General features: G+C 42.7%; 1 protein-coding gene across 1 annotated transcript; it reads left to right on the top strand.

Annotated features, from left to right (window-relative positions):
* Positions 1 to 34: 34 nt before the first annotated feature.
* Positions 35 to 10,473, top strand: LOC120992502 (serine/threonine-protein kinase SBK1-like). Its single transcript, XM_040421517.1, has 4 exons — positions 35 to 60; positions 7,943 to 8,118; positions 8,749 to 8,951; positions 9,781 to 10,473. Exons 1-4 carry the CDS (start codon positions 35 to 37, stop codon positions 10,471 to 10,473), a joined length of 1,098 nt encoding a protein of 365 aa, XP_040277451.1.
* Positions 10,474 to 12,643: the final 2,170 nt, after the last annotated feature.

Genomic DNA, 12,643 nt, shown 5'->3' with positions numbered 1-12,643 from the left:
ACACACATGATATTCTGCAGGTTGTCAAGTAAGTATGGACGTCATGTTGCTGGATGTAAGGTAAGAATGTAAACTTCTAGAAGCAGTATGTGGTGATCAAACACAGTTCCAGGGAGCCACCACACTCATCAGAGCTCTGGTCAGCGGAGCTGACTCCCTGGATCTCTCCAAGCATGATGCCGTACATAGTACAGAGGCTGTGCTTGGTATTACCGCTTAACACTTCAACGGGGCTGAGCAGCAACTAGGCCATGTGACCGATGTATGCTGGCGTCACATAGCCTAGGAAGATGCTGCTGTGCTCACGGAGTGCCCAACCTCTTCTAATGGACAGTTGATCGGTCGGGGTCCCGGGTTTGAGTTGGACGACTGGGCTTAAGCAAATTGATCTTTGGATCAGAGATCCGAAGTCGATTTATGCACTTAATTTTAATGTGGACAGAGTAGAGATCCGTCTCCTACAGCACTAACATGTACTGCCTATGTAGAGACAAACTTGTTTGCACCCAAAGTCGCGCAAGACTTCGGTAAATTAATTTGGTATTAATTTCTGCATCTTTAAAAAAACATTTCAAATAAGGAATCCAATTCGGGTTTCGTACAGAGGTACCAGCCGGTACCAAACCGGACTTTGGATTCCTAATTTTAAATGTTTTTAAAGATGCCGAAATGAACACCGAATTCATTCACTGAAGTCTCACACGACTTTGGCTTCACAGAGCGAATACATTTTAATGCTGTACAAAGACGGCATTAAAACCTAAGTGTTTGACCAAATAGACTTTGGATTGATGGTCAAAAGCTCGATTCGCTCAACACTATATACTGAGGATAGGTCATTAATATTAATTAAAGGAATGACCCTTTTGAATAGAAGTTATTGATGCTTAGAGGAATCGGTCAAATAGAGTATTTACATCTAAATGCGGCACATCCAAGAGTCACTTAATAAAAATCACTCCCCAAATGGAGGGAAACCGAATCAAGGATCTCAATGGTGCAATGACTTATATGAGCCCCCTGTCTACCCCACCTTCATACAATCAGTGATAGACCACTGGTCACCCCAATACATCTAGTATTTCCAGAGTCTGTTCTATTAATGAGCCATATCTACGGTTTGTGAGGGTACGATAAATAACTCGTAGGAGCTGATGGATATCACTGCCAATGTCCCATCATTATTCTTGACCAGCTGTAATTCTTCGGAATGGATCTTAATACAGACTTGAGGATCACACAGGAGACCACTGTGCTGTAGAGTTATTGCCGATGTTTTATTTTCTTCTATCTTCAATGTTTGGATCACTTTTCATATAATAAAATGTTCTTCTTTAGATTACAAGCCTATAAGATGCGGTGACTACATGATATCCCCCATATCGGCTTCCTGTCCTTACTGTTATGTATTCAGCTACAGTTTCTCCAGGAGCTTCAGATTCTGCCCCATTCCAGAGAGTGAACTCCGTAACGTCTTATCCAATGCAAACAAAGAGAATTCCTCCAGGGTCCTGGATGGTGCTCATCTGCCTCATCAATGGAGAATCAGGTAAATTAAGACCGAGATTAAGGCCTCTTTCACACAAGCCACACAGAATGTGTTAGGGTCTGTTCTCATGGTTTTGCACACAGGTTTTATCAGTTTTGTCGGAGATTGCTTTCAATGGTTCTGGATTGCATCCGTTTCAAATTCTCACGCACATGGAAAAAAATGCAGCAATCTCCTCATGTGACATGTTTTCTCAAACTACATACAAACACCCCCAGCATGCTCACATGATGAGAAATCTCTATTTTCTCTTGCATTTTGCATACATCGCGTGGAGTCTGTTGGTAATTCTTCCTTTGGCCAGCACAGACCACGTGGCATTGCACTGACCAGTCTCTGGTTCATAGTAACATAGCTTGTAAGGCTGAAAAAAGACATTTGTCCATCCAGTTCAGCCTGTTATCCTGCAAGTTGGCAAACGTGGTGAGATGCGGATGTGGTGTCATCCTTTCATCTAACAGAGAGGCCACTGTCACACATTGTATGAGGATCTACACCTGCTGTAATGTCCCACAGTGCCATTACTAATTCTTTTTGGCACCTTGCTAGCGTCTCCTATGTGCTAATGTATAACATCTATTGTATTTTGTGTCATCGCCTAATAATGTGCATATTTATTCCTGAAACTGTTGTGTTCATCCAATGACCTGGTCCACCAGCAGATGGCGGCAGCAATAGTTTCTCTAGAGAGGGAGGAGTTAGTTAGAAGTCAGTGTCTAGTCACCCTCCTTGGGGAGAGGTTATGTGTCAGCTAGCAGAGCACTGCCTGCTCAATATAACTAACAGAGAGTTCAGTACTTTGAGAGAATTAATGCAAAAGTCTGATTTGGTAATCAAGGAAGCGGAGAAGGGGGTGAGGTTGTGGTGATGGATAGCTATATCTATAAAATGCAGGTACAAAAACTGTTGGATAATATCTCTACATATGCTCCATTGGGCCGCAACCCACAACCCACTTTTGCAAAAAGGTTTTTCTTTGGGAATTTTGAGTAATAAGGACATGGAGTACATATATTACCATTTTTCATTCTTTACCAAAAGTGCATAAAGGAGAGTTTCCACCCCCTATTAGGCCAATTGTGGCTGGTATTGGCTCATATTCGGAGAGGCTCTCTGAATGGGTGGATTCCCTCCATCAGCCTTTAGTTCCCTCTATCCCGGGTTATATAATAGACACCAGAAAGGCTTTGCAATCATTTGGTGACTTTCAATGGAGTAGCAAATATACATGGATAACTGCGGAAATAGTGTCCCTATATACAAAGATTCCCCATAGTCTGGCATTGATGGCTTTACAATGGTTCCTTACAGTCTATAGTAATTATACATCGGCACGCCAAGAGTTTATTAGGCTGGGTTCACACGGGCGTTGCGGGTGACGTGCAGGAAAAGATGCGGGTGCGTTGCGGGAACATGCACGATTTTTCCCTGCGAGTGCAAAGCGTTTTAATGCGTTTTGCACGCGTGTGCGAAAAATCGACGTGTTTGGTACCCAGACCCGAACCTGGACTTCTTCACAGAAGTTTGGGTTTGGGTTAGGTGTAGTGTAGATTTTATTATTTCCCCTTATAACATGGTTATAAGGGAAAATAATAGCATTCTGAATACAGAATGCATAGTACAACAGGGCTGGAGGGGTTAAAAAATAAAATAAAAATAATAATTTAACTCACCTCATCCATTTGTTTGCGCAGCCGGCTTCTCTTCTGTCTTCTTCTTTGCTGTGCAGGAGGAAAAGGACCTGTGGTAACCATGTTATAAGGGAAAATAATAATGATCGGGTCTCCATCCCGATCATCTCCAAGCAACCTTGCGTGAAAATCGCACCGCATACGCACTTGCTTGCAGATGCTTGCGATTTTCACGCAGCCCCATTCACTTCTATGGGGCCTGCGTTGTGTGAAAAAACGCACAATATAGAGCATGCTGAGATTTTCACTCAACGCACAAGTGATGCATGAAAATCACAGCTCATGTGCGCAGCCCCATAGAAATGAATGGGTCCGGATTCAGTGCGGGTGCAATGGTTTCACCTCACGCATTGCACCTGCACGGAAATCTCGCCCGTGTGAAAGGGGCCTTAGTCTGTCAGTGGACTTTTTATTAGAAACATAGAATGTGTCGGCAGATAAGAACCATTTGGCTCATCTAGTCTGCCCAATATACTGAATACTATGGATAGCCCCTGGCCCTATCTTATATAAAGGATGGCCTTATGCCTATCCCATGCATGCTTAAACCCCTTCACTGTATTTGCAGCTACCACTTCTGCAGGAAGGCTATTCCATGCATCCACTACTCTCTCAGTAAAGTAATACTTCCTTATATTACTTTTAAACCTTTGCCCCTCTAATTTAAAACTGTGACCTCTTGTGGTAGTTTTTCTTCTTTTAAATATGCTCTCTTCCTTTACCGAGTTGATTCCCTTTATGTATTTAAAAGTTTCTCTCATCTCCCCTCTGTCTCTTCTTTCTTCCAAGCTATACATATTAAGGTCCTTTAACCTTTCCTGGTAAGTTTTATCCTGCAATCCATGTACTAGTTTAGTAGCTCTTCTCTGAACTCTCTCTAGAGTATCTATATCCTTCTGGAGATATGGCCTCCAGTACTGCGCACAATACTCCAAGTGAGGTCTCACCAGTGTTCTGTACAGCGGCATAAGCACTTCACTCTTTCTACTGCTTATACCTCTCCCTATACATCCAAGCATTCTGCTGGCATCTCCTGCTGCTCTATTACATTGTCTTCCCACCTTTAAGTCTTCTGAAATAATTACTCCTAAATTTCTTTCCTCAGATACTGAGGTCAGGACTGTGTCAAATATTCTATATTCTGCCCTTGGGTTTTTACGCCCCAGGTGCATTATCTTGCATAATTTCTTCATGTTTAATGAGAATTTTTACTTACAGGTATCTCGTGTTTCGATGGTATTCTCTCCCTCCATAGCCAATATATTTATAGCATGGTGGGAGAGACATTATTTATTTGCTGATTCCAATCCTTACTTTCAGGATATTGAATGGTATGGGCGCTACATCGACGACCTGCTGTTTGTTTGGTCGGGCGATGTAGCGCACATACCATTATTCGACACGTTGTTGTCATGCACTTATACGGTTGCTTGCTGTGCACGAATACAATCTCTTCTGACTGCAGGTAAAAGGTCCTTCACCGCATTATGTGACCAAATGCTGAGCTGTCGATGATACAATTACCAGTTATAGAAACGTCTTGGTTGTGTCTTGAGGTGAGGTGCAGACACTCTCCTTCCCTGGTCTCTAACACCAATGCACACATATGAATAGACAATGGGTGTGGACAATAGAGAGAGAATTACATTGGGTTTCAGGTTATAAAGATGCGGACAGGCAGGTGTTCTGGGGATTGTGGACAGCTGCAGCAGTTCTTTTCATTGCCTCTGAATGATTGCAGTGTGATGATAAGCTGCCCCATTACTATGCTGATGTCTCCACATTAACATGGCAGGTTCATTCCAATTAGTGGAAGGTCACACCTAGAAATCACAGTTTGGTCAAAGTGCAGCTGAAAAACACCCTATGAAGCAGTTTATCTGTAAATCAGAGAATTCTTCAGATGCTTGTTTCTATCGGTGCCATTTTGCAGCAGTTTTACCTATAAAATACAGCATGGGCACAAAGAAGTGTGCAAAAATGGCCCCACCTGGTAGTACGACTGCATGGTAGGCCGGGATTTCCACATAATGGCTGATGCAGGTGGCCTCCCCTTAATGAGTGTAGTGACCACATGTCCCATCTGATTTATGTTATTGGGGAGGTGACATTTGCCTGTAATATCTTATAGATTTACAATAAATACTGTATCGGTTGTGACACTCCGGAAGTGATTGACCTTCAGTGATTTTATTCTGCATTGTATTAAGATGGTTTTACAACCATTTCACTTTCAGTATAAAAGCTCATATTTCTCGGGGGATGGCCATGGGGGCAACATTCACCCCAAGTTGTCGCCCAACCTAATATTCCACTCCATATCCTGTAGACCCATTAATGTTATTATATGTAAAGAGAAGATATTACATTTATGTGGATATTATAGTATAAATATACAGAATAACAGGCTAACGCTTCCATCTTTCTGATATATAGATGTAGTAGAAGGAAAGAGAAATCCAGTAAATCCCTGGAATAATACAGTCTGTAAAATAAGGATGGAAAATATCTAATTCATGCTCAGTAAATATTCACACAAAAGTTTTTTTTGCAGCTTCTTCATAGATCTTGCAGAAATCCACTCATCTCTTGCTAAAACATCCCCAGACAACGGTATCAGCCAAAAAAATCACCTGTGATACATCTGCTGCGTGTGAATACATATATTTAGAACTGCATCATTTTGGTTAAAAATTAACATATATTGAACAAATATTTCAGGGCAAGATTATCAGGGAGATTTATTGATTCCCTACACAATTTTTTTAGCCCAAAATGTTGGTAACCTACTGTGGCATTTCGACGCTGACCTCGCTGCCTTCATGGAAGGGGCTGTGGATTATGGATTCTGTAGATGTGGATTTTGTTGCTGATTTGCTCCACCATTTGTACAATAAGGATCGAAATCTCCAATGAAAATCCTCATTTCTTTGTGAGTAGCGCAATGAAGGGGAGCGGAGATTGCACATCCTCCATCATTGAACCCCTCAGATGCAGCGTTCATCGCTAATCGTGGCATCTGAGATGACCATTGAGAGCTGTCAGGGGTTAATCTGTAAAATATTTACCTTATCTATTTGATCACAAAGAGCCAGCTGCGGCCATTTTGCTTGGAAATGCTGGTCTTGATAAATGTCCAAACACACAGATATTCATCAGATTTGTAGGATCCTGTATATTTCCAGTTTGTGTGGACCAGGGCGTGCTAAAGCCTTCAGTGTATGAGCCGCACCCGAGGCCCCATTCATATCAAATCACCATTTGTATACAAAAGCCCAATTGCATGAAAATGCCCCCCAGAGGCTCATCAATGTCCATTCGTATGTAAATGAAGCCACCAAGTGCTGGACAATGACCACAAATCCACAATCTCCACCCTCATCCCAAATATAAGGCGTCTCCCCCTCATAGTGAAATCAATGGCACATTATTTGCGGTCAGTGTTGGACTTGTAGGAGCAGCACGTTGTAGACTTGTTGGTGTCCAGGAGTCCATCAGTGATCATCAATCTTCTAGGAGAAGCCAACATCTTCAGGTATAAGGTGAATATGTGATGACTACATGGACCATGGACCAGGCTTTAGTAGATGAGCTCCAGGGTAGTGTACAGTGCTCGGGGCATATAGCCATAGTTCACATCGGACTATTTACAATAAGAAGTTGCAGGAATCTTCACACTTCTGCTTAGTTTAAGTTTTACGTAATTTAGATTGTTATACTGGATTTTTTTATAATCTGAGGGGTGACTGGGTGAAACATTCCGAACACCCCCAGCACATTTTACAGCTGGTAGTTGTAGTTCTTCCTGTTAACTCCGCTACATGGCTGATGCCAGGGAAGCCCAGTGATTATGGTGATCATAGGCGTCAGCTGGGGACCTTCCTCACCCAGATCCAGCTCACTGTGGTTGGTCGGAAGTCCAGTGCAGAGATATTTTTCATAAAAGAAAAAAATTAAGTATGAACAGTTCATTAAGTGTCTTTTGAGAAACCTAAATATATATGATTCCACCTATTACATCGTACTGTATGAAGTAGATTTTGCCTGTTGATCAGAGGTCTTCATGTTTATTATGGACCCCTCTTTTATCCTCCATTTTTACACAGCACTTTAGAGTCCATTATAGGGAGGTCACGGACTAGAAATTCCACCTTTTACACATCTCCTGTGAGCAGATGACCACTAGTATGTGTAGACATCTCGTGCTATATCCATATCTTTAGGGAGATCCAACACAAAAGCCGGTTGTCAACCAGACAAAAAACTGTTGCGTGCCAGAACCCAACATTTATTGCCGGGTTGCCACTGGACATTATTACAGTCAATGTGGATGTGGCAGGTTGCTCTGTGTCAAAACAGTCTGCTGGAGATGTGAATGAGACCTCACGCAAGGGTGATTTTACGCAATTAACACAGGCAACTTTAGGGGTCAACCTTGCTTGAATATATGGAGCTTGCTCTTGCAGATGGAGGTCTCAGGCAGCACGAGTAGCCCCCTTATGTCGCTGGCTTCTGCCATTTAGTACAATGATAAGTTGGGAGACGGGTGTGCGCTGAAAGATGATGGGGATCCAGGACATAGGGAAAACTCCTGTTTTTGCCTTCCAAGTCTGCATGCAGAAACTTGACCATGTGAAATGTGACCAATCCCTTACACAGTTCACTTTCACATAAAGTAAACGTTATTCTGTGTTTCATTCAGAATGGCCACCCACATAAAAGAAACAAACAAGAACATGGCAAAAAATCTTCTGCATCGGATTTCAGAGACCTCTGAGGACCTGAAGATGATGGAAGTGACCGACCACTTTGAACTCTTGCATGAACTTGGAACAGGATCTTATGGAAAGGTTTTCAAGGGGAAACACAAAACCTCAGGTGAGATGATGATGGATGAGAACGATGATCATGTGCCACGAAGATGGCATCTCTTGAGAATGTTCTGTGCTGGGTCTTCAGGCTTCTCTTCTGAGCTCAACTATCTCCTAATGACCTGGATACTAATGTCCATTTTGGGCTTTAAGTGAAAAGATAGTTTCCCTCACCCATGCACAAAGCATGGATCCCAGATGTGTGCATTCCACATTTTACAAAATAGAAGTCCAAAGTCATTATATTTTTTTTTTGCGGTCCCATTGAAGTGAATAGTCCTCAACAGATATATATTGGGTCTTGCCTTTCATATATTATCACCTGTTTATGGCATTTAGATTGTTAGCTCATCACTAGGCTTTCCTTCACCTGGGGAAAGGTCCAGTTTGCTGCCCAGCCTTGTATCTAAACATCCTGATGAAGAAACATTGTCTCATTGGCACTGCCCTGTCAGCGAGTAGCCCACTTTAGGCTTTGATTCTGGCTTTAGCACACTATAACATGTCACACTTTTATGTTGCTATTGCTTCTATATAATGTTATTGATTTTTTTTTGGGGGGGGGGGGGGGGTTGGTTTTGAAAAGTGTTGTGGAATATGATGGTGCAACATAAATCAATATTAATGTCATTAACAGGTCAGATTGTGGCTATAAAAATGTTGGCAAAGGAGAAGACCCCCACCGATAACTTCCTCCTGGAATACTGCATCTCGCTCACGCTCAGTTGTCACCCGCACATCATCCTGACACACGAGATTGCGTTCCATACCAGTAGGGATTTCGTGTTTGTTCAGGAAATGGCACCGGCAGGGAATCTTCAGTCTATCATTAAACATAAGGTGAGACAATATCCTGGAATGTTTATGTTCTCCAAAGCCATAAACGTTGTTTCCTGGAGAGCTGGGGACCACCATTACAGATCTGATAGGAGTTATCATCCAGCTTCTCCACAGTTCAAAACCACAATGGAGCACAGTTATCAAGCTCGCCTGTTTTTAGGCATAAAATTAGACGGCATATTTGATTTGGATGTCTGTCCTATTTATGAAGTCACACAACGGTTGATGAATTAGACTAGGCTTATTGGTATCACTCTGACCTCTGGTGGTTCTTTTTTGGTTAGACAGGTTCATATTCACTTAGACTGGTCTAATTCATTTCTGCATAAAAAAGTCACATCTATGCGGAGAAAAGTCACACGTCTCCCTGAAAAAAAAGTAGCACTTTATCACTCAAAACTGTTGAATACAAATAAGTCAGCCCTGGAGTGGAGTAAAAATTACACTGTTTTTGTGCCTAATTCATGTTTAATAATTGCAATCAGACAACTCCTGAATAAGTCTAAAACTTCAAAAAAGTCAAACGAGGTGCAAAAGCCTCCAAAACAGGCGCGAGCCGATAATCATCCCTTTCTGAAACTCTGATGAATCACTCCGTTTACCCATGATAGGCCATCTGCATACATATCCCTTGTTGCTACCACACACCTTGTATACCCACCGAGCCAGCTCAGCACACATGACTTACTTCATGAGCTACACACTGCTGACGTCGGCAGTAGGAAGTGGTCAGAATTATGTGACTTGACTGTGAGTCATGAATACTGTATGATGAGATTGTTGTGTCTGCGGTTCAGCTGTGTGATGTCTTGTGTTGTCTTCTACTCAGGTCGGCCTGCAGGAGGACATGTTGAAGCGTTGTGTTCCTCAGATAGCCAGTGCTTTGAACTTTATGCACAACAGCGGAGTGGTCCATCGGGATGTCAAGCTGGATAATATTCTTCTGATGGATGCAGAATGTCACTGGATAAAGCTGGCGGACTTTGGACTCACTCGGATCCAGGGCACTCTTGTCCCTTCTCTGTCCTGGTGTATACCCTATACGGCCCCTGAATTCTGCTGCTTAAGACAAGGAGAAGAGCTGGTACTGCAACCCAGTGTCGATGTGTGGGCTTTTGGAGTTCTCATCTACATTGCTCTTACTGGATTCTTCCCTTGGCAAGTGGCACTAGGCCGTGATCAACAGTATAAGGAGTTTGCTTGGTGGCAGGTGAAAAAGGATCTGTCAGAAGCTCCAGGGAAGTGGAAGAAAATCTCAACTGAAGCCAGAGGGATGTTTTGGAAATTGCTGACACTAAATGCCTCTGAGAGGTGCTCGGCCATGGACATTCTGAATTATATTCACCTGCCATGGAAAGCGGAGGTCCCTTCAGAGCAGATCAAAATGAATCCAAGCTTCCTACAAGTAATATGCAGACCATATGATGTCCGTGCTGGAGACACATCAAGCAGCACATCCTGCATTCTACTGGATCATGAGCTGCCCTCCCTTACTGTAGGAGCTGAGGTAGAGATCACCTAAATGTGTTCCTATCTACTATATGGACATGACTTAGAGGTAGGTTGCACATTACACACATGATATTCTGCAGGTTGTCAAGTAAGTATGGACGTCATGTTGCTGGATGTAAGGTAAGAATGTAAACTTCTAGAAGCAGTATGTGGTGATCAAGCACTTAGAAGTGCTGTAGGTTGACACCTCGAACGGTGTAGGTGTACTATAGGTGTGCTAGATGTTGGGCACAGATCCTCTATCTTCCTTACAGTGGTTATCTGGAAAATGATAATGATGACCCATCCTGAGGAAAGGTCCTCATTATCAGAGCGGCAGGGATTCGAGTCCCGGCACCCTCCCTGATCTGCAGTTCCAGGGAGCCACCACACTCATTAGAGCTCTGGTCAGCAGAGCTGACTCCCTGGATCTCTCCAAGCATGATGCCGTACATAGTACAGAGACTGTGCTTGGTATTACCGCTTAACACTTCAATGGGGTTGAGCAGCAACTAGGCCATGTGACCGATGTATGCTGGCGTCATATAGCCTAGGAAGATGCTGCGGTGCTCACGGAGTGCCCAACCTCTTCTAATGGACAGCTGATTGGTCGGGGTCCTGACTTTGAGTGGACCACTGCCGATCTGTTATTGATGACTAGGCTTAAGTGAATCGAGCTTCGCATTAAAGATCCGTCTCCTACAGCACTAACATGTACTGCCTATGTAGAGACAAACTTGTTTGCACCCGAAGTCGCGCAAGACTTCGGTAAATTAATTCGGTATTCATTTCTGCATCTTTAAAAAAAACATTTCAAATAAGGAATCCAATTCGGGTTTAGTACAGAGGTACAAGCCGGTAACAAACCGGACTTTGGATTCCTAATTTTAAAAGGTTTTAAAGATGCCGAAATGAACACCGAATTCATTCACTGAAGTCTCACACGACTTCAGGTGAAATGAAGGTCGGCTTCACGGAGCGAATACATTTTAATGCTGTACAAAGACGGCATTAAAACCTAAGTGTTTGACCAAATAGACTTTGGATTGATGGTCAAAAGCTCGATTCGCTCAACACTATATACTGAGGATAGGTCATTAATATTAATTAAAGGAATGACCCTTTTGAATAGAAGTTATTGATGCTTAGAGGAATCGGTCAAATAGAGTATTTACAGCTAAATGAGACACATCCAAGAGTCACTTAATAAAGACCATTCCCCAAATGGAGGGAAACCGAATCAAGGATCTCAATGGTGCAATGACTTATATGAGCCCCCTGTCTACCCCACCTTCATACAATCAGTGATAGACCACTGGTCACCCCAATACATCTAGTATTTCCAGAGTCTGTTCTATTAATGAGCCATATCTACGGTTTGTGAGGGTACGATAAATAACTCGTAGGAGCTGATGGATATCACTGCCAATGTCCCATCCTTATTCTTGACCAGCTGTAATTCTTCGGAATGGAGCTTGTACAGACTTGAGGATCACACAGGAGACCACTGTGCTGTAGAGTTATTGCTGATGTTTTATTTTCTTCTATCTTCAATGTTTGGATCACTTTTCATATAATAAAATGTTCTTCTTTAGATTCCAAGCCTATGAGATGCGGTGACTACATGATATCCCCCATAACGGCTTCCTGTCCTTACTGTTATGTATTCAGCTACAGTTTCTGCAGGAGCTTCAGATTCTGCCCCATTCCAGAGAGCGAGCTCCGTAATGTCTCATCCAATGCAAACAAAGAGAATTCCTCCAGGGCCTGGATGGTGCTCATCTGCCTCATCAATGGAGAATCAGGTAAATTAAGACCTAGATTAAGGCCTCTTTCACACAAGCCACACAGAATGTTGCGGAAAAAGATGCGGGTGCGTTGCGGGAACATGCGCAATTTTTCAGCGCGAGTGCAAAACATTGTAATGCGCTTTGCACGCGCATGAGAAAAATCGGCATAGTTGGTACCCAAACCCGAACTTCTTCACAGAAGTTCGGGTTTGGGTTCGATGTTGTGTAGATTGTATTATTTTCCCTTATAACATGGTTATAAGGGAAAATAATAGCATTCTTAATACAGAATGCATAGTACAATAGGGGTTAAAAAAAGAAATAAATAATTTAACTCATCTTAATCCACCTGCTCGCGCAGCCCGGCTTCTCTTCTGTCTTCTTCTTTGAGGAATAGGACCCTTGATGACG

The sequence above is a fragment of the Bufo bufo genome, chromosome 2 (genome assembly GCF_905171765.1).
Source record: "Bufo bufo chromosome 2, aBufBuf1.1, whole genome shotgun sequence".
In the NCBI taxonomy this organism is placed as follows: Eukaryota; Metazoa; Chordata; class Amphibia; order Anura; family Bufonidae; genus Bufo; species Bufo bufo.
The sequence above is the reverse complement of the archived record's forward strand: the minus strand, read 5'-3'. Positions and strand labels throughout refer to the sequence as shown.